This window comes from Eubalaena glacialis, chromosome 12 (assembly GCF_028564815.1).
Source record: "Eubalaena glacialis isolate mEubGla1 chromosome 12, mEubGla1.1.hap2.+ XY, whole genome shotgun sequence".
In the NCBI taxonomy this organism is placed as follows: domain Eukaryota; kingdom Metazoa; phylum Chordata; class Mammalia; order Artiodactyla; family Balaenidae; genus Eubalaena; species Eubalaena glacialis.
The window spans coordinates 9,337,762-9,365,407 of NC_083727.1; the positions used below are offsets into that span (position 1 = coordinate 9,337,762).

At 40.8% G+C, this 27,646-nt stretch overlaps 1 protein-coding gene across 2 annotated transcripts; it reads right to left on the bottom strand.

The window, feature by feature from the left end:
- Positions 1–607: 607 nt before the first annotated feature.
- On the bottom strand, positions 608–27,539 carry GTF2H5 (general transcription factor IIH subunit 5). Of its 2 annotated transcripts, none has more exons than XM_061207461.1 (3): positions 27,489–27,539; positions 26,566–26,638; positions 608–1,068 (listed from the first exon to the last, which is right to left on the bottom strand). In XM_061207461.1, the coding sequence occupies exons 2-3, from the start codon at positions 26,598–26,600 to the stop codon at positions 888–890; spliced, it is 216 nt and encodes a 71-aa protein (XP_061063444.1). In that variant the 5' UTR covers positions 26,601–26,638; positions 27,489–27,539; the 3' UTR covers positions 608–887. The 2 variants fall into 2 exon arrangements, with proteins under 2 accessions (XP_061063444.1, XP_061063443.1); XM_061207460.1 differs by lacking the exon at positions 27,489–27,539 and adding an exon at positions 27,378–27,482.
- Between the last annotated feature and the right edge of the window lie 107 nt (positions 27,540–27,646).

Genomic DNA, 27,646 nt, shown 5'->3' on the forward strand with positions numbered 1-27,646 from the left:
CTGCCTCGATCAACCATAGAACTAGATGCAACACATTTTAGCCTCCCCCAAGATTGACTTTGCTTCTATCTGTTCCTACCTTTCTTTTTTAGACAAATTTAAACAGGGATTTTCATAGGGAATAAGGCCCAAGGAAAACTGACTTCTTAATAAAAGAGCACTTGCCTTGATGGGAAAATGTGACCAACAAAGTCTGAACAAGGAAAGAGGAAAGCTGCAAAGCAGCACATACCTTTCCCATTGGTTGTTTCTAACCCTCTGTGCTTTTAAAAAACTGTATTTTTAGGGAAATGTAAACTGCAGTTTACATTAATGTTACAGGGTTCTCGTCCACATCTTCTTCACCAACAGAGCTGGCTGGCATGCAGATACTATTTGTAAGGTATAAATATTACTAAAGTTCCCACCTTGGCATATTTATCTAAACAGTCTGTCTGTGAAGTTTCTAGTGGAAACAAAACAAACCATACCTACACTACCAAACCCCCAATTACTAATACGAATAAGCAAAGATAAATATCTAGGTGGTATTTAGGTTAGACTGATGATTTAAAAGCATATTCCATTATATTCTTAATGTATTAAATTGGCATTAAGAGGCAGGAAAACCAATTACATTTATATTTTAATAAAGGTTAATAAAAGCCAAATTACAGCCAACTGTTAAAGCTTTTTTCTTTTTTTTTAAATTCTAGGGTACACACAATGAAAAAAAACAGAACAAGAAAGTCAGTTCAGGGGCTTTCTTATGAACAAATGATATCACAGTCTTCCCTGTCGCATGCTTCTGAGCAATTCTGTAAATCTAATCGGTCACAGAAGACATCGAATGGTGAGTCTCTCACATTTGTTACTTTTAATTCCTAAGTGATCATTATCTAATATTTTCACTTCTGGGTAAGAGAAAAGGCATTTTGGTCCATTAATTCACCTACTCGCTCCTGAAGGACATTAACCAACTCTGCTATTACGAAGATGTGAGTGTCATCAATGTCTTGAATGATGAACTTCTTCCCTAGGGCATTTGACTCATCCAAGTACAGCAGAAATTGCTTCATGGCAGGGTCACTGTTGAGATAAACACATGATGATGAGACACCTTACTGTCAAGTTACCAGAGACCTGAACAATTAGAATTGAGCATGGAGAGTTTTAGGATAAGTTTTAAAGTTCTAAACTGTTAACCAATTCCTCACTCCTTCTCTGCCTCAAGTGTTGACGATTAACAGACACAGCTTCATTTTAGAACTGTTAGTGCAAGTTTAGAAGAAAGAGGCCAATGATGAGATTTTAAAAGAATAATTTGTCACCGACAAATGAAAAAGTAAAGCAATGTTCACAGCTTTGTAATTAATAGGGACTCGAAGCACAGCCCTGTTAACTGATTTAAAAAATGCCAACGATAGTGTTTGGCTTGCAGTAAATATTCAACATTTTTTCCCTTCCTTAAAATTCTGAACCTCCTAAGTCTGAACTATCATTCAGAAGCTTTAAAGGAAATTCTAACCAAATCTCTTTGAGAACAGTGAGTTCAAAAAGAGATCTAAATTCAATTCTATTTATTTGTGGTTTTTAGTTTGGAATGAATAGGACAGCCATAAGGGAAAGAGATAAAATTTCCTAGATTTATAGAAATGAGTCTTTTTTTATAAAAACCTGAATTACAACAAAGGCACACTTTAGATCTAATATAATATACAATACTGTGTTCAGCAAAAGATGAATATAAAAATGTCAAGTTGCATACAGATATTTTTAATTCTTAGAGAAAACATAATCTTACACAATCTTTTGGTTTCTTGAGGGATGTCAACATCAATTACAAAGATAACAATTTAATTCAAAAGAGGTCAGTGTAATTTACTGAAAACCATATACATTTTATTTCTTTCAAGTACAAACATAGGTACAAGTGAAGCTAACAAAGTAAAGGATTTAGTTCAATAGCTAAATGAGTATGGTTCATGGTATATATTAACTATGAATAAAGCCAAGCCTTCCTGAAAAAATGATTGTCTTAATTACTTGCAACAGCTTACCTTTAAAATAATTTTATTAACAATTTACTATGCTGTAAAATAATGTGAATAAATAAGTAGGTCTGCCCATGTCAGAAATGACATATTTTAAATTTAGTTTCTAGTATGTTTGCTATCTTAGGTTCAGAAAAGTTAGGTTCTATTGATCCACTTAAGTTTGGCAAAATTCAGTTAAATTCTATAGTTGCAGTATTAGAATGACCATACTTATGTGGGAAATTGATTTGTTCAGAAGTGGTAAACTTGCTCTTCTAAGTTTTATTCACTCATTCAATAAATTGAGTACCCATCATGTGCCTGGTGCTATTCTGGTCTGGGGGATTCAGCAGTGAAGAAAACTTACATTCTAGTGGTAACACTATGACAAACACACACAAAAACAAAGGAAGCGAATGAGAAATGGCAGTGACGACAGTGATATGATCTTGCAAGTTTAAGCAGGGGACTCGGGGAGGCCTTACTGAGTAGGTGATGTCTGAATACACATCAGAAGGAGGTAGTGAGCAAACCATGAAGTGACGTGGGGTAGGCCATCCTACGCAGAGTGAACGGCAAGGCCACAGAGCTGGAGAGGGGAAAGCGGAGGGGAGAGCAGCGGGATATGGGTTAGAACTCCATCTTGATCTAACTTACAAAATGACTTTAATTTTAAACGTAAGGATCATACTGGCTGCTGGGCTGAGAAGAGGCTGGTGGGTGGTGGAGGCAACGGTGGAAACAGGGAGACCAATTAGAAGGTGACTGCAGTAATCTTGACAAGACATAATGATTTGGACCTAGGTGGTAACAGGGAAGTTGAGGAGTGGCTGAACTCTAGATATACACCAAATGTAAAGCCCACATAACTTGCTGAGACTGGACTTGAGCTTTGAGAGGAATTAAGATTTCTGGTCTGAGCAAACGAAGGGCTGGAGTGGTCTTTCACTGAGATGAGGAGGAACACAGAAGAACAGGTGTGTAGTTAAGATCGAGAGTCTGGTTTTAGGCAAGTTACATCTGAGATGCCACCCAGGTGAAGAATTTGAGCAGGAAGCTGGATATACAATTCTGGACTTCAGCAGTGAAGTCCAGAATGAGGAGTAAGTCAGTCATCAATGTATAGATGGCATTTAAAGCCATGACAAAGGAGTGAGCAGAGCTACAGAGGAGAGTCCAAGCACCAGGCCCTGGATACCCCAACATCAAAAGGTTAGGAAGAAAAGGATGAACCAGCAAAGCAGACTATAAAATGACCACTGAGGTCGGAAGAAAACTTGAAGAGTACTGGAAGCTAAGTAAATGAAGGATCTCCAGGAAGAGGAAGAGATCAGCTGGGCCAAATGTTGTTAAGAGGAATAGCAAGAGAAGGACTGAGAGCTGACTACTGGGTTCAGAAAGTTACTGGACCTTTCCAAGAGCAGCTTCAGGACCATGACTACAGAGGACAGGGCCTGACTGGAGTGCTGTTCTGACTGAGAGGAGTGAAATCGGAGAAAGGGAATACATACACATCTTCTGAGAAATCCTGCTACAAAGAGCAGGAAAATCAAGTGGGAGCTGGAGACGGATGTGGAAGCAAGAGTTCCTGCCCCACACGGCCACCCACCTGGGGAGGGGCAGTGTTACAGCATGTTTGTAGTTCTGCTGGGAATGATCTAATACAGAAAGAAAAGTGGATAAAGTGGGAGAAAAAGAGGAAAACTGCTGAAAAGGTGTCTTTAAATAGGCCAGGGAGGCTGGGATCCGGTTCCCAAGGAGGGAGGCTGGCTTGAGACAAGAGAATAGACAAGTCACCCACAGTAAGTGTGAGGGAGGGAAGAGTATATGGGCCCAGGTCCATGTGATAAAGACTTGAGGACGTTCTCTTCTGGTTGCTTCCGTTTTCTCAGTGAAACGAGGAACAAAGAAATCAGCTGAAGTGAGGACGGGGACGTTTTCTGAGCTAAGAGAAGGTGAAGGTGTAGAATACCATATTCCACCCATTCTAAGAAGCACATTCCTCCCACATCTTAACATCTCCAAAATTGGGATGGGTCTTACATTTAATGGCATGTTACAGTACAACCGGCAGTGATTTTTCTTATAGGTACATAAAATATTGCTAAGTTTTAAAACTGATGAAATCTTAATTTGATGAAATCTAACAGCTTTATTAGGAAAGTGGGACAATAAATGGACTAGGAAATTTAGCTGGTTTGCAGGCTAGCATTAAGGCTCACATGAATTTAATAGTCATGCATTTAAAGTGAGACCAATCAGTATGTTTGTATGTTTTTCTCCAGCCATTAGAGTTGTGGAGGTAAAGGTTCAGAATAGGTAGAGAGCTGGATTGAACCCGACCTGGTTGGTGTGACTGAGAGGGGCAAGGGAGTTGAGTGTCTTTAAGAGAACGAGTATACTGATAGACTGGGTACGGAGGAAAGTGAGGATGCTGGGATGAGTCAGGATGGAAATGCTGGGAGAATCAACAGACTGCAGGTCTGGGAGAATCAAAGGAATTATAGAGCTAGGGTATTAGAGGGAGTGAACTGGAAAGAGGAGGTGGTGGTCAGAGTTAGATGCCTAAAACGGAGATTTTGAAGAGATGGCAGTATTGGTAGGGACGCGGGTAGGTGTGACAATGAGAATGAATGACTATGACAGGACAGAGAAAAGCTCATTGGAAGAAGAGGTCGGGGAACTGAGAGGCCAGGGTACTGAAAGGACTATACATACGAAATCGTTAAGAATTTATGGAGAACTCTTGAAGAGTGACAAGTAGCCTTCAAAGAATAACTTTCAAGGAAAGACTTGGGTGTTTGTAGATGGTTACAAAGAGGAGGATTAGTGGGTGGTCTTGTCAGATTCAGAACTGGGGGGTTTCTGTGGAAGAGGGAGGGAGGATTTCTGGAAGTGGCAATGAGGAACAAGGTAGATACCCATCCCATTTCTTGGCCCAATGGTACAAGAGGTATTAGAGAAAAGTCAACATAGCAGTCTCAGGGGAAAGCTAGGTTTTTATTATAACAACAACAAAAAAGGGGTATTGGGGGAAGATAGAGGGAAAGTTCTGAGAAGAGGCTGAGGATATAGGGGATTCTGCTGCTATCTTACTAGGTTCTAAGGGCAAAGAGGGACATGATGGGGTAGGGGTGAATTTAAAAGTCGATGGAGGGACTGCCCTGGTGGTCCAGTGGTTAAGAATCCACCTTCCAAAGCAGGGAACAGGGGTTCAATCCCTGGTCGGGGAACTAAGATCCCACATGCCACGGGGCAACTAAGCCCAGGTGCTGCAACTAGAGAGCCATGAACTGTGGAGCCCGTGTGCTGCAACTAAGACTCAACGCAGCCAAAAATAAATAAATAAATAAATACTTAAAAAAAAAAAAAAAGAATCCACCTGCCAATGCAGGCGACACGGGTTCAAGCCCTGGTCTGGGAGGATCCCACATGCCATGGAGCAAGTAAGCCTGTGTGCCACAACTACTGAGCCTGCGCTCTAGAGCCCGCGATCCACCAACTACTGAGCCCGTGTGCTGCAACTACTGAAGCCCACATGCCTAGAGCCTGGGTTCCACAACAAGAGAAGCCACTGCAAGGAGAAGCCCGCACACCGCAACGAAGAGTAACCCCCACTCACAGCAACTAGAGAAAGTCCACATGCAGTAACAAAGACCCAATGCAGCCAAGAATAAATAAAAATTAAAAAAAAAATTTTTTTAAGTTGATGGATAGAGCCATAAGGTAATGAGTGTCAAAGGAATGAGGGATGACCTGGAAGTCTGTAGCTTTTCGGGTGACTGAAAACAAGAAAAGTAGGAATACAGGGCCTGGGAATGAGAGTCTAAAGGCTGATAATGACATGAAAGGCAACAACTGCCAGTGAAGGATGGGAGAGACAATAGGGGTCTTTTACAAAGCAAGATAATATGGGACTTCCCTGGTGGTTCAGTGGGTAAGACTGTGCTCCCCATGCAGGGGGCCCGGGTTCGATCCCTGGTCAGGGAACTAGATCCCGCATGCATACCGCAACTAAGACCCGGTGTAGCCAAAATTAAAAAAGAAACAAGACAAAACAAAAATACAACCAAGAAAGATAATGTAATGGTCACAGATTTAAGCAGATACTGAGGATGTTAAAATTTACATTTGCAGTAACTCCCTAATTTTGGCAATTACACAGAATAAAAATTTAAGTAAGAAATTTTTGTAAAGCAACAACACCCTGTACATTGAGAAATTTCACTGAGGTAAACAATTTTATCAGTCATTAATATGCAGGCTGTGAAACATAAAAAGAGTTTAAAGAGCAATTCTAGAAAGAATCTGGGGGTAATGAAGCAGGCTGAACGGGGTTCTTTCAGATATTACAGAACTGAAAAGGGGGAGGCCCATAGGACAGGGAAACAAAGCTTCAGCTTCTTTAAAACTATCGTTTTCCTGCTCAAACAGGTTCTTTTGAACAGGTTCCTGCTCTCAAAGGTTTCTTTCTGAAACCTCAGTTGTTTCCCTATATTGCTCTGTGTCTATACAAATAAAAGGGGGGTGGGTGGGACAGGGGTGGAGAATTAAAGTAGAGCAATTTAAGAGTAGACAGGTGTGGCGGACAGAAAAAACCCCTCTGATTTAGTGCTCTACAACCAGGCTGCTTCCTCCCTTCCCTGCAAGGAGGGACTTGCCTTTGTCTCTCGTGTGGTGCCCACTTTACCCTCACAACCTTTATTGTGCTGAACTGTCTTAGACCCCACAAGAATTTCAATACTTTCTACAAAAATCACACACTCAGAGAGGTTGCTTAGAAAGATATATTTTAGGTGACAGGACAAATGATAGTTTTTTTGTTAACCTTTAATATAAATTTTGGGTTTAAATGGAACAATAATGACAAAAAACAAGGACATTGTAAAATCTGCTGTCCAAATGTGATACATTATCTTGTTACCGTTTGAGCGCAGTGTGTTCAGAGATGACACCAATTTATTCTAGTAATTGGCTGCTACTAGGAGGTATTAGAGATAGCAAGGGTTAAGTGGTTATGAAGACTTTTATCTCCAGAAAGTCTCTAAATAAAATAAATTTACATACTTTCAATTAAGTAAAAGCTGAACAACTGAAACCAAGAAGTGCCAGGGGACTCACATCTGTGCTTTTAACCAACAGGTCAGTGTTTTCAAAATTTTTGCCATTTGCATACTACCCTTGCCATTTTAGCCATCTCTTGTAACATCTGCACTACATATTACTCAATTTTTTTCTTTAAATTGCCTTTAAATCAACTAACTTTTCACCTTAACTTCATCTGGTACAAAATCACCAGTCATCTTGATGTTAGTTTTATTTTTTTCTCAGATAAATTAAGATGGTCATAGAAAAAGTATTTGTGTTCTATCCCTGCAAAATTTGTGCTACTCCAAATCATCTTGTACACCAACTGTACTCCCTATACCTGAGGAAACACTGCTAACACAAATGAGATGAGAACTTAGAAAATGATCAGTGACACACTGAAATAACCGCTTCTAATATCAATTGCTTCAATTAAACTTTTTGAAAGGAGATGGAAAGCAGTCAATTTGAGAATGAATTCTCAAGCATGCATTTGAAATGTAATCTGTAATGATTCAAAAAGACACTCAAAGTTTAAGGGATACTTTGCTAGTATATGTTGAGGGCCTGGACTATCTTGCCTGAATATAGGACTATTCTACATGGGAGTGTCTCTGGGAGAACCTGCTGGCAGGAAAAAACCCAAAACCAAGCGCCCATGTACATACTTGGTTAAAGTCCTGGGATCAGGGCTAGTGAGCGGAAAAAATGTCTTTGCCCTGGAAATGTAAAGGGCAGGTATTATCAACCCCCTCCTAAAGAACCTTAGTATAGAACTAGGGCACCTGCCAGCCGCTGGTGGGGGACTCTGACCCTCAAGGAGACAGGAGGAACCCCACAGTGAACCGGTAGAACGTAGGGGGACCGAGTGGGGGAGGAGAAGTGGAGGCCAGACAAGATCGGGGCCCCTGAGGCTGGGGAGATCAGGAGAGGCAGGTGGGAGGGACTCTCCGGGAAAAGCAGGAGAGGAGCAGAGGGTGATCGCCTGGCCCACTCGGGCCAGGGAGCCTGCTGAGCTCCCAAGCCACTCTCCCCCCCAACCAAAGCCCCACCCAGGCCACGTGGGTCCTGGGGGCATAGGAGGGAGGCCTGGGAGATCAGGAGTGGCAGGCAGAAGGGGCCATCCAGGAGGAGTGGGAGAGGAACGGTGGGCGACTGCCCTGCCCACTGGGGCCAGGGAGCCTGCTGAGCTCCCAGGCTGGTCCCCTGCGATCCAAAGTCCCCTCCAGGCTTCGTGGGTGCTTGGGGGCATAGGAGGGAGGCCGGGGAGATCAGGAGAGGCAGGCGGGAGGGGCCCTGCAGGAGGAGTGCAAGAGGAGCGGAGGGCATTTGCCCCGCCCACTCAGGCCCGGGGAGCCTGCTGAGCTCCCAGGTGAGGTCCCCTGCCCTCTGAGACCAGGGGTGGGGGGCATGCCTGGGGCCCTTCTGTTCCTTGAGCCTAAGCCCCACTCCCCAGAGCCCCCAGAGCCTTTTCCAGCCCTGTGGGTCCTGAGCATTGGCCCCGCCCACCACCCAAACCTCGCCCTTGCTTAGGCCCCGCTCTCCACATCCAAGGCCTTCCCCCCGCTCCCTTTTTTTTTCTTTTCCCTCCTCCTCTTTTTTACTATTGTGGTACTGATGTACCTTCCGGTTGTTGATTCTCCATGTTTTTATTTTTACCTCCTTTCTAACGTATCTGTTAGTTACCTAGTCTAATTTTATTTTTTACTTTGTTATTGTTCTCGATCTTTTTTTTTTTGGCCACCCACTTGGTTTGCGGGATCTTGATTTGTGAGCCTAGGGTCAGGCGGAAGCTCCTGCGGTGGGAGCGCTGAGTTCGAACCACTGGACTAACAGAGAAACTCAGACCCCAGGGAATATTCATCGGAGTGAGGTCTCATGAATATTCATCAGATGAAGTCCTCATCTCAGCACCAAGACCCAGCTCTACCCAACAGCCTACAAACTCCATTGTTGGATGCCTCAGGCCAAACGACCAGTGAAACAGGAAAACAATCCCACTCATTAAAAAAAAAAAAAAAATGAGACAGCAAAAAAATATGTCACAGATGAAGAAACAAGGTAAAAACCTACAAGACCAAATAAATGAAGAGGAAATAGGCAATCTACCTGAAAAAGAATTCAGAGAAATGACAGTACAGATGATCCAGAATCTTGGAAATAGAATGGAGGCACGGATTGAGAAAATACAAGAAATGTTTAACAAAGATCTAGAAGAACTAAAGAACAAACAAACAGAGATGAACAACACAAAAACTGAAATGAAAAATACACTAGAAGGAACCAATAACAGAATAACGGAGGCAAAAGAACGAACAAGTGAGCTGAAAGACAAAGTGGTAGAAATAACTGCCCAGGAGCAGAATAAAGAAAAAAGAATGAAAAGAATTAAAGACAATCTCAGAGACCTCTGGGACAACACTAAACTCAACAACATTCGAATTATAGGGGTCCCAGAGAATAAGAGAAAAAGAAAGGGTCTGAGAAAATATTTGAAGAGATTATAGTGGAAAACTTCCCTAACATGGGAAAGGAAATAATCACCCAAGTCCAGGAGGCACAGAGAGTCCCATACAGTATAAACCCTAGGAAAAACACACCAAGACACATACTAATCAAACTAACAAAAATTACATTCAAAGAAAAAATATTAAAAGCAGCAAGGGAAAAACAAAAAATTACATACAAAGGAATCCTTATAAGGTTATCAGCTGATTTTTCAGTGGAAATTCTGCAGGCCAGAAGGGAGTGGCAGGATATACTTAAAGTGATGAAAGAGAAAAACCTACAACCAAGATTACTCTACCCAGCAATGATCTCATTCAGATTCAACAGAGAAATCAAAAGCTCTTCAGACAAACCAAAGCTAAGAGAATTCAGCACCACCAAACCAGCTTTACAATAAATGCTAAAGAAACTTCTCTAAGTGGGAAACACAAGAGAAGAAAAAGACCCACAAAAACAAACAAAACAATTAAAAAATGGTAATAGAAACATATATATCGATAATAACCTTGAATGTAAACAGATTAAATGCCCCAACCAAAAGACACAGACTGGCTGAATGGATACAGAAACAAGACTCATACATATGCTGTCTACAAGAGACCCACTTCAGACCTAGGGACATATACAGACTGAAAGTGAAGGGATGGAAAAAGATATTCCATGAAAACGGAAATCAAAAGAAAGCTGGAGTAGCAATACTCATATCAGATAAAATAGACTTTAAAATAAAGACTGTTACAAGAGATAAGGAGAGAGACTACATAATGATCAAAGGATCAATCCAAGAAGAAGATATAACAATTATAAATGTTTATGCACCCAACATAGGAGCACCTCAATACATAAGGCCATGAAAGGAGAAATCGACAGTAACACAATAATAGTAGGGGACTTTAACACCTCACTTACACCAATGGACAGATCATCCAAACAGAAAATAACAAAAGAAACACAAGCTTTAAATGACACAATAGACCAGATAGATCTAACTGATATTTAAAGAACATTCCACCCTAAAGTGCCAGAATACACTTTCTTCTCAAGTGCACACGGAACATTCTCCAGGATAGATCACATCTTGGGTCACAAATCAAGCCTCGGAAAATTTAAGAAAATTGAAATCGCATCAAGCATCTTTTCTGACCACAACGCCATGAGATTGGAAATCAATTACAGGAAAAAAAAAAAGTAAAAAACACAAATACATGGAAGCTAAACACTACTAAATAACTAAGAGATCATTGAAGAAATCAAAGAAGAAATAAAAAATACATAGAAACAAATGACAACGAAAACACGATGACCCAAAACCTATGGGACGCAGCAAAAGCAGTTCTAAGAGGGAAGTTTACAGCAATTCAATCTCACCTTAAGAAACAAGAAAAAATCTCAAATAAACAATCTAATCCTACACTTAAAACAACTAGAGAAAGAAGAACAAAGAAAACCCAAAGTCAGCAGAAGGAAAGAAATCATAAAGATCAGAGCAGAAATAAATGAAATAGAAACGAAGAAAACAATAGCAAAGACCAAAAATACTAAAAGCTGGTTCTTTGAGAAGATAAACAAAATTGATAAACCCTTAGCCAGACTCATCAAGAAAAAAAGGGAGGACGCAAATCAATAAAATTAGCAATGAAAAAGGAGAAATCACAACTGACACTGCGGAAATACAAAGGATTATAAGAAGCTACTACAAACAACTATATGCCAATAAAATGGACAACCACAAAGAAATGGACAAATTCTTGGAAAGGTACTATTTTCCAAGACTGAACCAGGAAGAATTAGAAAATATAAACAGACCTATCACAAGTAATGAAATTGAAACCGTAATTAAAAATCTTACAACAAACAAAAGTCCAGGACCAGATGTCTTCACAGGCGAATTCTACCAAACATTTAGAGAAATGCTAACATCGATCCTTCTCAAACTCTTCCAAAAAATTGCAGAGAGAGAAACACTCCCAAATTCATTCTACGAAGCCAACGTCACCCTGATACCAAATTAGACACAAATCAATCAATGTGATGCACCACATTAACAAATTAAGGAATAAAAACTATATGATCATCTCAATAGATGCAGGAAAAGCTTCTGACAAAATTCAACACCCATTTATGATAAAAACTCCAGAAAATGGGCATAGAGGAAACCTACCTCAACATAATAAAGGCCATATATGACAAACCCACAGCAAGCATCATACTCAATGGTGAAAAACTGAGAGCATTTCCACTAGGATCAGGAACAAGAAAAGGATGTCCACTCTCGCCACTCTTATTCAACATAGTTTTGGAAGTCCTAGCCACAGCAATCAGAGAAGAAAAAGAAATGAAAGGAATACAAATTGGAAAGGAAGAAGTAAAACTGTCACTATTTGCCAATGACATGATACTATACATAGAAAATCCTAAAGATGCCACCAGACAACTACTAGAACTAATCAATGAATTTGGTAAGGTTGCAGGACACAAAATCAATGCACAGAAATCTCTGGCATTCCTATACACCAACAACGAAAAATCACTAAGAGAAATTAAGGAAACACTCCCATTAACCATTGCAACAAAAAGAATAAAATACCTAGGAATAAACCTGCCTAAGGAGGTGAAAGACTTGTACTCAGGAAACTATAAAACACTGGTGAAAGAAATCAAAGATGACATAAACAGATGGAGAAATATACCATGTTCTTGGATTGGAAGAATCAATATTGTGAAAATGACTATCCTACCCAAAGCAATCTTCAGATTCAATGCAATCCCTATCAAACTATCAATGGCATTCTTCACAGAATTAGAACAAAAAATCTTACAATTCGTATGGAAACACAAAAGACCCCGAATAGCCAAAGCACTCTTGAGAAGGAAAAACGGAGTTGGAGGAATCAGCCTCCCCAACTTCAAACTGTACCACAAAGCTACAGTAATCAAGACAGTATGGTACTGGCACAAAAACAGAAATATAGATCAATGGTACAGGAAAGAATGCCCAGAGATAAACCCACGCACATATGGGCACCTAATTTACGACAAGGGAGGCAGGAACATACAATGGAGAAAAGACAGCCTCTTCAATAAGTGGTGCTGGGAAAACTGGACAGCTACATGTAAAAGAATGAAATCAGAACACTCCCTAACACCATACACAAATATAAACTCTAAATGGATTAAAGACTTGAACGTAAGACCAGACACCATAAAACTTTTAGAGGAAAACAGGAGAAACACTCTTTGACATAAACCACAGCAAGATCTTTTTTGACCCACCTCCTAGAGTAACAGAATAAAAACAAAAATAAACAAATGGGACTTAATTAAACTTAAAAGCTTCTGCACAGCAAAGGAAACCATAAACAAGACAAAAAGACAACCCTCAGAACAGGAGAAAATACATGCAAATGAAACAACAGACAAGGATTAATCTCCAAAATATACAAACAGCTCATGGAGCTCAATAACAAAAAAACAAACAATCCAGTTAAAAAATGGGTGGAAGACCTAAATAGACATTTCACCAAGGAAGACATGCAGATGGCCAAGAGGCACATGAAAAGATGCTCAATGTCACTAATTATCAGACAAATGCAAATCAAAACTACAATGAGGTATCACCTCATGCTGGTCAGATTGGCCATTATCAAAAAATCTAGAAACAATAAATGCTGGAAAGGGTGTGGTGAAAAGGGAACCCTCCTGCACTGTTGGTAAAAAACTAAAAATAAAACTACCATATGACCCAGCAATCCCACTACTGGGCATATACCCTGAGAAAACTATAATTCAAAAAGAGACATGCACCGCAATGTTCACTGCAGCACTATTTACAATAGCCAGGACATGGAACCAACCTAAATGTCCACTGACAGATGAATGGATAAAGATGTGGCACATATATACAATGGAATATTACTCAGCCATAAAAAAGAAAAGAAATTGAGTTATTTGTAGTGAGGTGGATGGACCTGGAATCTGTCATACAGAGTGAAGTAAGTCAGAAAGAGAAAAACAAATACTGTATGCTAATGCATATATATGGGATCTAAAAAAAAAAAAAAAAAATGGTACTGATGAACCTAGTTGCAGGGCAGGAATAAAGAGATAGATATAGAGAATGGACTTGATGACATGGGGTGGGAGGGTGAAGCTGGGGCGAAGTGAGAGTAGCATCGACATATGTACACTACCGAATGTAAAATAGTTGGCTGTTGGGAAGTAGCAGCATAGCACAGGGAGATCAACTTGGTGCTTTGCGATGACCTAGAAGGGTGGGATAGGGAGGGTGGGAGGGGGGCTCAAGAGGCAGGGGATATGGGGACATATGTATGCATGTGGCTGATTCGCTTTGTTGTGCAACAGAAACTAACATGGTATTGTGAAGCAATTATACTCCAATAAAGATCTATTAAAAAAAAAAAAAGAACCTTAATATAGCTCCTATAAAATATGACTGTTAAAAAAAGTATTACACCATGAGAGGCCTACTAGAATGATGCAGTTAGCTATAAAAGAGACCATAAAATTAATCGGTCAGTTGGATAAAGTTGTCAATACCGTCTGTCCAATCAGAATGATAACCTTGGCTTAGTCAACAGTAAGCTATCCTTCCTGATAGTAAGGATAAAGATAGTAAAGATAGTATTGTGGATAGTATCCTTCCCACATGCCGCAGAGCAAATAGGCCCGTGCGCCACAACTACTGAGCCTGTGCGTCTGGAGCCGTGCTCCGCAACGAGAGGCCGCAACAGTGAGAGGCCCGCGCACCGCGATGAATAGTGGTCCCCGCTCGCCGCAACTGGAGAAAGCCCTCACACAGAAACGAAGACCCAACACAGCCAAAAATAATTAATTAAAAAAAAAAAAAAAAAAAAAGCTACGGACTGGAAGATAACAGTCACCTCATTTAAAAGCTACTCTGGTGGTGGGGGGGGAGGATAAATTAGAAGGCTGGGATTAACATATACACACTACTATATACAAAATACTGGATAGATAATCAACAAGGACCTACTGTATAGCACAGGGAACTCTACTCAGTACTCTGTAATAACCTATATGGGAAAAGAATCTGAAAAAGAATAGATACATGTATAACTAAATCACTTTCCTGTACCCCTGAAACTAATACAACATTGTAAATCAACTATTTTATATACAATAAAAATTTAAAAAGTAAAAACTAAAAGCTACTCTGATGTAACTTGCCAAAAAGGAGGCCTAGTGTATGAAACTTTTCTGTACTGAAACTTGAATTCAATTTATCAAGAAACTATTCTTATCCACTCTGATTCTCACTGTGGTAGTAGAGCTCTAAAGGAACACTAATAATCTGGAATTTAGGGTGAGATTACACTCCTTGGTTCAATTTTATTAACAAAATTCTTTCAGTAAACAAATATTTACTAAGCACCTGTATATGTATCTCAGGCACTGTTCTGGGTGCCCAAGAAACATTCTGCAGTGAATGCAGCCCTGCAAAGAATAAGAAGCAAAGGCTCACAAAAGATATACAAATGCTGTGAAAGAACAGGACAGCAGTTAGACTGGTTTTGCCTTAGTTCTTATTTGCTTTTCACATACAACAGAGGTTTGGAAGCCAAACCCATAAGGGCAAGACTGGTCTAATAATACCTATTTCTCCAGATTCTTTGCTGTTGTGCTGTAAACTGGCTGGAATTTGCAGCTGTACAACAAATCTTCCTTGCTGAAGCACTTGCCAAACCAACTGTGATAAATATCACACCACAGACATTTGTTGAGCATATGCTGCTTGCTTCGGTAACTGCTATGGTTGGCTAGATTCGGGAAAACTCTTGGTGTGAGGCTGGCAGTCGATAGTGGTGGATCCCAACAAAGAGGAAGTTTTCACCAATCTCATTTTGACATAAAAATACAGAAAACGTTAGACTGTGGTATTTGATAAGCCTTGGGAGGAGAGAACCTTATTATATCCAAGTACTTTGATTTTTCAATTCACTGATAGTTGGGCCTAAATGGCCAACATTATACTCTGGTTTATTTGCTTTTTTAACATAGATCTGTATTCCAATACACCTAAATGCTTCATATAATCTATGGATATTACGAGATAAGAAACTGACTTATACTGATACTGTATTATTAACAATTTTCTCTTTGGAATCAAATATAGACATGAGGGAAACTGAAGGACTTTAGTTACCATCATCCCAACATGTGCACCTACACATGAAGGAGGACCCACAGGCCCTGTCCATGCATGCCCTTTATGAATCTATTACTGCTTAGGCCTGGAGTCTTCTTGGAAGATCTGTATCTTTGGGAAGACAGTTACCCTTTAGAAAAATTGTGCAGGCTACACTTTAGACTTCACTTTGAAGGGAAAAATTAGTTTTGCAAGGATACTATCCATCTGAAAAATAAAATTTAAGTACACTGTAGTCTTGCTGCAAAACCATTCTCCATAGGGGAACTGATTATCAAACTTAAGCTGATTAAGTGCTTCTCAAACTTAAAATGCACTGTGTCAAGATCCTTTTTTTATGCACAATTCTGTATGCACAATTTATGCACAATTTAGTAGATACGGGGTGAGGTCTGAAAATTTTCATTTCTAACAAGCTCCAGATGATGCTGTTGCTGCTAGTCTGGAGAATACATGGAAAAGCAAGGTGATTAGCACCCAGGCAGAATTCAGAGGCTGGTAACAAGCAAACTAGCAGAGAGCTTGCCGGATCAGGAAAGAAAACTAAACCTCAGTTCCTCTTACAAATCTGTACTCTTTGTTCTTATGGCTAAACTGACAGTCTACCACTGAAATTCTGAGTTTCCCAAAGTTTTGCTCTTTAAAATGCAGCCTAGCATTATTAAAAAAAAATAAAATATAGGTGTAATACAATCCCAACCATCATTCCAAAAGGATTATTTTGGGACTAGACTAAATTATTCCAAGGATAGTCTCGAATAGGTAACAATAACAAAGAAAAAAATGGATGTGGGATGGGATTAGGAAGAGTAGCAAGGGGAGTGAAACTCTGTGATAAAGGAGTCATCACACATCATTAGGGAAGGAAATAAATGGTGTTGGACAATTATTCAGCTATTTGATCAAAAAAAAAAAAGGCAGCTAATTTAGATCTTCACCTCATAATATGCCCCTCCTCTCAATAAATTCTAGATGAATGAAACTCAAAATATCAATGAAAATAAAAATATGAAAACCCTAGGACAGAGGTGAATATTGATCAAATCCAGAATGAAGATTAACTTTAGAAAAATCAGAAGAAACAAAAGGGAAAAAACTGAGAGCCGACACTGTGTGTGTGTATCCTCTGTGTTAAAAATAACGTTAAAAGACCAACCGGGGGCTTCCCTGGTGGGGCAATGGTTAAGAATCCGCCTGCCAATGCAGGGGACACGGGTTTGAGCCCTGGTCCGGGAAGATCCCATATGCCGCGGAGCAGCTAAGCCTGTGCGCCACAACTACTGAGCCTGCGCTCTACAGCCCGCGAGCCACAACTACTGAAGCACGCGCACCTAGAGCCTGTGCTCCACAATGAGAAGCCACCGCAATGAGAAGCCCGCGCACCGCAACGAAGAGTAGCCCCTGCTCGCCTCAACTAGAGAAAGCCTACGCGCAGCAACGAAGACCCAACTCAGCCAAAAATAAATAAATAAATAAATAAAATTAAAAAAAAACAGACCAACCAGGAAAATGTTTTATTAATTATGACAAAGTAATAAGAAAAATAAAATACAAAAATTAGCTTAGAAGTGTTTTCCAAAAGACAACGGCACAGCATGCTTAGAACTTCTGGGATCTCAATCCGTCTCTTGGCTTTCCCAAGTGAACACCTCTCTCCTCTCTAGCGGTTTATTTTTATCAACATACCTTCTAGTCTCTCACTTTAAAACAATGAAAATAACAAGAACCAGAGTCCCTTAACATATCCTTCTTCAGCTACCGACCCATTTTTTTATTCCTTTGCTCATTATCACAACAAAACTCCTCCACATGGTCTCTACTTCCTTGCCCCCCTTTCCCTGTCCAAAGTACTCCAATCTGGCGTCTATCCCACCTCTCCATTAAAAAGCTCTCATAAAAAACCGATGGGGGGAGGGGCAAGATGGCGGAAGACTAAGACGCGGAGATCACCTTCCTCCCCACAGATACATGAGAAATACATCTACACGTGGAACTGCTCCTACAGAACACCCACTGAACGCTGGCAGAAGACGTCAGACCTCCCAAAAGGCAAGAAACTCCCCACGTACTTGGGTAGGGCAAAAGAAAAAAGAAATAACAGAGACAAAAGAATAGGGACGGGACCTGCACCAGTGGGAGGGAGCTGTGAAGGAGGAAAGGTTTCCACACACTAGGAAGCCCCTTCGTGGGCAGAGACTGCGGGTAGCAGAGGGGGGAAGCTTCGGAGCCACAGAGGAGAGCGCAGCCACATTGGTGCGGAGGGCAAAGCGGAGATTCCCGCACAGAGGAGCGGTGCCGACCAGCACTCACCAGCCCGAGAGGCTTGTCTGCTCAGCTGCCGGGGCGGGCGGGGCCTGGGAGCTGGGGCTCGGGCTTCGGTGCTAGCCGGGAGGGAGTCCGGGAAAAAGACTGCAGCTGCCAAAGAGGCAAGAGAATTTTTCTTGCCTCTTTGTTTCGCGGCGCGCAAGGAGAGGGGATTCAGAGCGCCGCCTAAACGAGCTCCAGAGACGGGCGTGAGCCGCGGCTATCAGCGCGGATCCCACAGCAACAGGGACGCAGAGGGAAAAACGGAGAGATTCCCGCACAGAGGCTCGGCGCCGAGCAGCACTCACCAGCCCGAGAGGCTTGTCTGCTCACCCGCCGGGGCGGGCGGGGGCTGGGAGCTGAGGCGCGGCCTTCGGTCGGATCCCAGGGAGAGGACTGGGGTTGGCTGCGTGAACACAGCCTGAGGGGTCTAGCGCACCACAACTAGCCGGGAGGGTGCACGAGAAGAAGTCTGCAGCTGCCGAAGAGGCAGGAGACTTTTTCTTGCCTCTTTGTTTCGCGGCGCGCAAGGAGAGGGGATTCAGAGCGCCACTTAAACGAACTCCAGAGACAGGCGCGAGCCGCGGCTATCAGCGCGGACCCCAGAGACGGGCATGAGACGCTAAGGCTGCTGCTGCCGCCACCAAACAGCCTGTGGGCGAGCACAGGTCATTCTCCACACCGCCCCTCCCGGGAGCCTGTGCAGCCCGCCACGGCCGGGCTCCCGTAATCCGGGGACAACTTCCCCGGGAGAGCGCACGGCGCGCCTCGGGCTGCTGCAACGTCACGCCGGCTTCTGCCGCCGCAGGCTCGCCCCGCCTCCTCCGTACCGCTCCCTCCCCCCGGCCTGACTGAGCCAGAGCCCCCGAATCATCTGCTCCTTTAACCCCGTTCTGTCTGGGCGGGGAACAGACGCCCTCAGGGGACCTACATGCAGAGGCGGGTCCAAATCCAAAGCTGAACCCCGGGAGCTGTACGAACAAAGAAGAGAAAGGGAAATCTCTCCCAGCAGCCTCAGAAGCAGCGGATTAAAGCTCCACAAACAACTTGATGTGCCTGCATCTGTTGAATACCTGAATAGACAACGAATCATCCCAAATTTAGGAGATGGACTTTGGGAGCAGGATATATTAACTTTTCCCCTTTTCCTTTTTTTTGTGAGTGTAGATGTGTATGCTTCTGGGTGAGATTTTGTCTGTATAGCTTTGCTCTCACCGTTAGTCCTAGGGTTAGGTCCGTCCGTTTTTTTTTTTTTTTTTTTTTTTTTTTGGCTTAAAAATTTTTTTTTCCCTAATAAATGTTTTCTTAATAATTCTTTCCTTATTTTCTATTTTTAAAAAAATTTTTAATAAGTTTTTTCATTTTTTTATTTTAAAAAACTAAAAAATTTTTTTTCTTAATAAATTTTTTCTAAATAATTTTTTTCTTATTTTTAGTATAAAAAATTAATAAATCTATTTTTAAAAATTAAAAAAAAATTTTTTTCTTAATAAATTTACTCTTAATAATTTTTTTTCTTATTTTTTATTATAATTGCTTTATTTTATTTTATTTTATCCTCTTTTTTTCTTTCTTTCCATTTTTTCTCCCTTTTATTCTGAGCCGTGTGGATGAAAGGCTCTTGGTGCTCCAGCCAGGCATCAGGGCTGTGCCTCTGAGGTGGGAGAGCCAACTTCAGGACACTGGTCCACAAGAGACCTCCCAGCTCCACGTAATACCAAACGGCGAAAATCTCTCACAGATCTCCATCTCAACATCAAGACCCAGCTTCACTCAACGACCAGCAAGCTACAGTGCTGGACACCCTATGCCAAACAACTAGCAAGAGAGGAACACAGCCCCATCCATTAACAGAGAGGCTGCCTAAAATCATAATAAGGCCACAGACACCCCAAAACACACCACCAGACGCGGACGAATCCACCAGAAAGACAACATCCAGCCTCATCCACCAGAACACAGGCACTAGTTCCCTCCACCAGGAAACCTACACAACCCACTGAACCAACCTTAGCCACTGGGGACAGATACCAAAAACAACGGGAAATACGAACCTGCACCCTGTGAAAAGGAGACCCCAAACACAGTAAGATAAGCAAAATGAGAAGACAGAAAAACACACAGCAGATGAAGGAGCAGGGTCAAAACACACCAGACCTAACAAATGAAGAGGAAATAGGTAGTCTACCTGAAAAAGAATTCAGAATAATGATAGTAAGGATGATCCAAAGTCTTGGAAATAGAATAGACAAAATGCAAGAAACATTTAACAAGGACGTAGAAGAACTAAAGAGGAACCAAGAAACGATGACAAGCACCATAAATGAAATTAAAAATACTCTAGATGGGATCAATAGCAGAATAACTGAGGCAGAAGAACGGATAAGTGACCTGGAAGATAAAATGGTGGAAATAACTACTGCAGACCAGAATAAAGAAAAAAGAATGAAAAGAACTGAGGACAGTCTCAGAGACCTCTGGGACAACATTAAACGCACCAACATTCGAATTATAGGGGTCCCAGAAGAAGAAGAGAAAAAGAAAGGGACTGAGAAAATATTTGAAGAGATTATAGTTGAAAACTTCCCTAATATGGGAAAGGAAATAGTTAATCAAGTCCTGGAAGCACAGAGAGTCCCATACAGGATAAATCCAAGGAGAAACACACCAAGACACATATTAATCAAACTATCCAAAATTAAATATAAAGAAAACATATTAAAAGCAGCAAGGGAAAAACAACAGATAACACACAAGGGCATCCCCATAAGGTTAACAGCTTATCTTTCAGCAGAAACGCTGCAAGCCAGAAGGGAGTGGCAGGATATACTTAAAGTGATGAAGGAGAAAAACCTACAACCAAGATTACTCTACCCAGCAAGGATCTCATTCAGATTTGATGGAGAAATTAAAACCTTTACAGACAAGCAAAAGCTGAGAGAGTTCAGCACCACCAAACCAGCTTTACAACAAATGCTAAAGGAACTTCTCTAGGCAAGAAACACAAGAGAAGGAAAACACCTACAATAACAAACCCAAAACATTTAAGAAAATGGGAATAGGAACATACGTATCGATAATTACCTTAAATGTAAATGGATTAAATGCTCCCACCAAAAGACACAGACTGGCTGAATGGATACAAAAACAAGACCCATATATATGCTGTCTACAAGAGACCCACTTCAGACCTAGAGACACATACAGACTGAAAGTGAGGGGATGGAAAAAGATATTCCATGCAAATGGAAATCAAAAGAAAGCTGGAGTAGCAATTCTCATATCAGACAAAATAGACTTTAAAATAAAGACAATTACAAGAGACAAAGACGGACACTATATAATGATCAAGGGATCGATCCAAGAGGAAGGTATAACAATTGTAAATATTTATGCACCCAACATAGGAGCACCTCAATACATAAGGCAAATACTAACAGCCATAAAAGGGGAAATCGACAGTAACACAATCATAGTAGGGGACTTTAACACCCCACTTTCACCAATGGACAGATCATCCAAAATGAAAATAAATAAGGAAACACAAGCTTTAAATGATACATTAAACAAGATGGACTTAATTGATATTTATAGGACATTCCACCCAAAAACAACAGAATACACATTTTTCTCAAGTGCTCATGGAACATTCTCCAGGATAGATCATATCTTGGGTCACAAATCAAGCCTTGGTAAATTTAAAAAAATTGAAATCGTATCAAGTATCTTTTCCGACCACAACGCTATGAGACTAGATATCAATTACAGGAAAAGATCTGTAAAAAATACAAACACATGGAGGCTACACAATACACTACTTAATAACGAAGTGATCACTGAAGAAATCAAAGGGGAAATCAAAAAATACCTAGAAACAAATGACAATGGAGACACGACGATCCAAAACCTATGGGATGCAGCAAAAGCAGTTCTAAGAGGGAAGTTTATAGCAATACAAGCCTACATCAAGAAACAGGAAACATCTCGAATAAACAACCTAACCTTGCACCTAAAGCAATTAGAGAAAGAAGAACAAAAAAACCCCAAAGCTAGCAGAACGAAAGAAATCATAAAGATCAGATCAGAAATAAATGAAAAAGAAATGAAGGAAACAATAGCAAAAATCAATGAAACTAAAAGCTGGTTCTTTGAGAAGATAAACAAAATTGATAAACCATTAGCCAGACTCATCAAGAGAAAAAAGGAGAAGACTCAAATTAATAGAATTAGAAATGAAAAAGGAGAAGTAACCACTGACACTGCAGAAATACAAACGATCATAAGAGATTACTACAAGCAACTCTATGCTAATAAAATGGACAATCTGGAAGAAATGGACAGATTCTTAGAAATGCACAACCTGCCGAGACTGAACCAGGAAGAAATAGAAAATATGAACAGACCAATCACAAGCACTGAAATTGAAACTGTGATTAAAAATCTTCCAACACACAAAAGCCCAGGACCAGATGGCTTCACAGGCGAATTCTATCAAACATTTAGAGAAGAGCTAACACCTATCCTTCTCAAACTCTTCCAAAATATTGCAGAGGGAGGAACACTCCCCAACTCATTCTACGAGGCCACCATCACCCTGATACCAAAACCAGGCAAAGATGTCACAAAGAAAGAAAACTACAGGCCAATATCACTGATGAACATAGATGCAAAAATCCTCAACAAAATACTAGCAAACAGAATCCAACAGCACATTAAAAGGATCATACACCATGATCAAGTGGGGTTTATTCCAGGAATGCAAGGATTCTTCAATATACGCAAATCAATCAACGTGATACATCATATTAACAAATTGAAGGAGAAAAACCATATGATCATCTCAATAGATGCAGAGAAAGCTTTCGACAAAATTCAACACCCATTTATGATAAAAGTCCTGCAGAAAGTAGGCATAGAGGGAACTTTCCTCAACATAATAAAGGCCGTATATGACAAACCCACAGCCAACATTGTCCTCAATGGTGAAAAACTGAAACCATTTCCACTAAGATCAGGAACAAGACAAGGTTGCCCACTCTCACCACTATTATTCAACATAGTTTTGGAAGTGTTAGCCACAGCAATCAGAGACGAAAAAGAAATAAAAGGAATCCAAATCGGAAAAGAAGAAGTAAAGCTGTCACTGTTTGCAGATGACATGATACTATACATAGAGAATCCAAAAGATGCTACCAGAAAACTACTAGAGCTAATCAATGAATTTGGTAAAGTAGCAGGATACAAAATTAATGCACAGAAATCTCTTGCATTCCTGTATACTAATGATGAAAAATCTGAAAGTGAAATTAAGAAAACACTCCCGTTTACCATTGCAACAAAAAGAATAAAATACCTAGGAATAAACCTACCTAAGGAGACAAAAGACCTGTATGCAGAAAATTATAGGACACTGATGAAAGAAATTAAAGATGATACAAATAGATGGAGAGATATACCATGTTCTTGGATTGGAAGAATAAACATTGTGAAAATGACTCTGCTACCCAAAGCAATCTACAGATTCAATGCAATCCCTATCAAACTACCACTGGCATTTTTCACAGAACTAGAACAAAAAATTTCACAATTTGTATGGAAACACAAAAGACCCCGAATAGCCAAAGCAATCTTGAGAACGAAAAATGGAGCTGGAGGAATCAGGCTCCCTGACTTCAGACTATATTACAAAGCTACAGTAATCAAGACAGTTTGGTACTGGCACAAAAACAGAAATATAGATCAATGGAACAGGATAGAAAGCCCAGAGATAAGCCCACGCACATATGGTCACCTTATCTTTGATAAAGGAGGCAAGCATATACAGTGGAGAAAAGACAGCCTCTTCAATAAGTGGTGCTGGGAAAATTGGACAGGTACATGTAAAAGTATGAAATTAGAACACTCCCTAACACCATACACAAAAATAAACTCAAAATGGATTAAAGACCTAAGTGTAAGGCCAGACACTATCAAACTCTTAGAGGAAAACATAGGCAGAACACTCTATGACATAAGTCACAGCAAGATCCTTTTTGACCCAGGTCCTAGAGAAATGGAAATAAAAACAAAAATAAACAAATGGGACCTAATGAAACTTAAAAGCTTTTGCACAGCAAAGGAAACCATAAACAAGACCAAAAGACAACCCTCAGAATGGGAGAAAATATTTGCAAATGAAGCAACGGACAAAGGATTAATCTCCAAGATTTACAAGCAGCTCATGCAGCTCAATAACAAAAAAACAAACAACCCAATCCAAAAATGGGCAGAAGACCTAAATAGACATTTCTCCAAAGAAGAGATACAGATTGCCAACAGACACATGAAAGAATGCTCAACATCATTAATCATTAGAGAAATGCAAATCAAAACTACAATGAGGTATCATCTCACACCGGTCAGAATGGCCATCATCAAAAAATCTAGAAACAATAAATGCTGGAGAGGGCGTGGAGAAAAGGGAACACTCTTGCACTGTTGGTGGGAATGTAAATTGATACAGCCACTATGGAGAACAGTATGGAGGTTCCTTAAAAAACTAAAAATAGAACTACCATATGACCCAGCAATCCCACTACTGGGCATATACCCTGAGAAAACCATAATTCAGAAAGAGTCATGTACCAAAATATTCATTGCAGCTCTGTTTACAATAGCCAGGACATGGAAGCAACCTAGGTGTCCATCATCGGATGAATGGATAAAGAAGATGTGGCACATATATACAATGGAATATTACTCAGCCATAAAAAGAAATGAAATGGAGGTGTTTGTAATGAGGTGGATGGAGTTAGAGTCTGTCATACAGAGTGAAGTAAGTCAGAAAGAGAAAAACAAATACAGTATGCTAACACATATATATGGAATCTAAGGGAAAAAAAAAAAAAAAAAAAGAGGTCATGAAGAACCTAGTGGCAAGATGGGAATAAAGACACAGACCTACTAGAGAATGGACTTGAGGATATGGGGAGGGGGAGGGGTGAGATGTGACAGGGTGAGAGAGTGTCATGGACATATATACACTACCAAATGTAAAATAGATAGCTAGTGGGAAGCAGCCGCATAGCACAGGGAGATCAGCTCGGTGCTTTGTGACCACCTAGAGGGGTGGGATAGGGAGGGTGGGAGGGAGGGAGATGCAAGAGGGAAGAGATATGGCAACATATGTATATGTGTAACTGATTCACTTTGTTGTAAAGCAGAAGCTAGCACACCATTGTAAAGCAATTATACTTCAATAAAGATGTTTAAAAAAAAAAAAAAAAAAGAAAAACCGATGACCTCCAGTGTGCCTTCATCTTACCCCACCTCTCATCAGCACTTGACACAGCCCACTCGCTTTCATCAACCATTCCCTTAGTTTCCCTCCTACTTCACTGGCTTCACTGACAATACGATTTATTGTATTGTCTTTTTTCATACTAGAGCTTCAAATTCCAATGTGTATTTTAGTACCTGGCGAAATACTTTGGGTATAGAGTTAAGAAATTAATTTCACCTGTTTCATTTTACTTTTTAGTGTGTCTACTAGAAAATTTAAGACTACATATGTGGCTCACATTACATTTCTACTGGACAGTGCCGCTCTAAATGCCAGAGATTCCTAGGGTTTGGTCTTGCTCCTCCCCCAGCCTTGCCATCACAGAAACAGTACGGTCATCCACATAATGGCTCACATTAGAGGCAGAAAAATGTAGACAGCAGTAATTTCAGACAATGGGAGTGTCCACTGGGCAGGATTCCCAAACGAGACAGAGTTGTTTGGTGGGGCAAACAAATAAGTGGAGACTGAGCAAGACTGGTCCAACAGTTCAGATTCTCAGACTAGGCATAATTAAGCCCTACATTAGCTTTGAGGAGCTCAACTCTGCCCATAGTTTCTAGTTTCTCCTTTGGAATGTGTGCCTAGCTTAAGAAACCTTCAACTCGCTCTCTTGTTTTCTTCTCTTTTTTACAGACCAAAGTTTGTGTGACTTAGGCAGACCCTAAAATTCTAGTCAATCCCTGACGATTTGAGAATACAAACACTGTTCCCCTAAAGAGGGTTAATGTAACAAACATGCTGCCGCTGACCAAAACTTGTTGGAAATAATGCCAGTTACATCAATTCAACAGAAACACTGAAATCTGGCACCAGGAAGAAACTTAGCAACAAAATCTGTCCCACTTGATGAACTGGGAAACTGGGAGATTGGGGTTGACATATATACACTATTATGTATAAAATGGATAACTAATAAGAACCTGCTGTATAAAAAAATAAATAAAATTCTAAAAATCAAAAAAAAAACCCCATCTGTCCCACTTGTTATTAAGTAAGAAAAATGCAGTTGAGAAAGCTGAAAGACTTGATTCATTCAAATCTTAAGAACAAAAGAAAAAAATGGACTTTGGAAGGGATACACATACAAATCAAGATTCAATGTGCAGATTTAAAATTTGTTAAGTATCAAAACTACTAACCATTCTATAAGCACTCCTTTCAAGACGTTGACCATCTTTTCCCAGTCAGAAAGTGCAGATGACCTTAAAAATGCTAATAAAAGGATAAGGTGACAAAATACAAAAGCATCAACTTCAATATCCTTTGGTGATTTACTTCTGAAAAGAGGCAAAAAATTAAATGCCAAGACTAAACATATAAGTCTATGAAAGACATAAAGCTAACATTAGGAAAACATACAGATATTCTGATCTTTTAGCAAAATTAAAATGAGCCTATTGGAATATTAACAATGCATAAATCTTACTTGCAAACAAATTCTGCCTGCTGTCAATCCTAATGAAAGCATGGGCCCTAACTCCACAGCAGTGTCCCCAATCCAGGTTTAAAACATGTCCACTAATCAAAAGATTTCTTTTCCTACTCAGGAGTATGATAAAAGGTAATATCCTTGGAGACAGGAATCACAGGATGGTAGCTCTGAAAGGGGACTTAAAAATTATATGGTGAGTCCGACCACCTAGTTTTACAGATGAAATGGAGCGAAGAGATTAAGCCGCAGCTCCCGGCAAAAAAAAAAAAAAAAAGTACAATCCATGCCTCCAGATCTTGTGTTCCTCTCCCAAATAAAATATGTTCCCCAATGATGTGCGCTTGAAGGAAAAGAACCCACTCAGCGCACGCCAAGTTAACCCTTCTTAAACTTCTACACTTGGGTACCGGGCAATGCCTCCCCGAAGGAAATCCACCATTCAATTCCCGCGGGGCAGCCGCCCGGCCTCGTCAGAAAGGGCCCAGAAAGGGAGCGGAACACCGCCCTATACCCCCGCACCTGTAAGACAGGCTTCTGGGACTTTCCCCCTCCTCCTCTTTTTCTTCGAGACCCCTCGACCTTACAGGTACCCCACTCTCCCCTCTTGCGCCAAGAGCCGACGCCACGAACCTCCACCCACAGCTCCAGCAGCGTTTCAGCATCGCCGACAGACTGCGCTTGCGCCGGTTACGTCATCGCGACAGCGACGGTCTCGCGGGTGGAGCGCGCCGGCGGGAGGCGGGGCGCAGCCTGGGCTGAGGGGGCGGGGCGGCGTGCAGTGAGGGCGG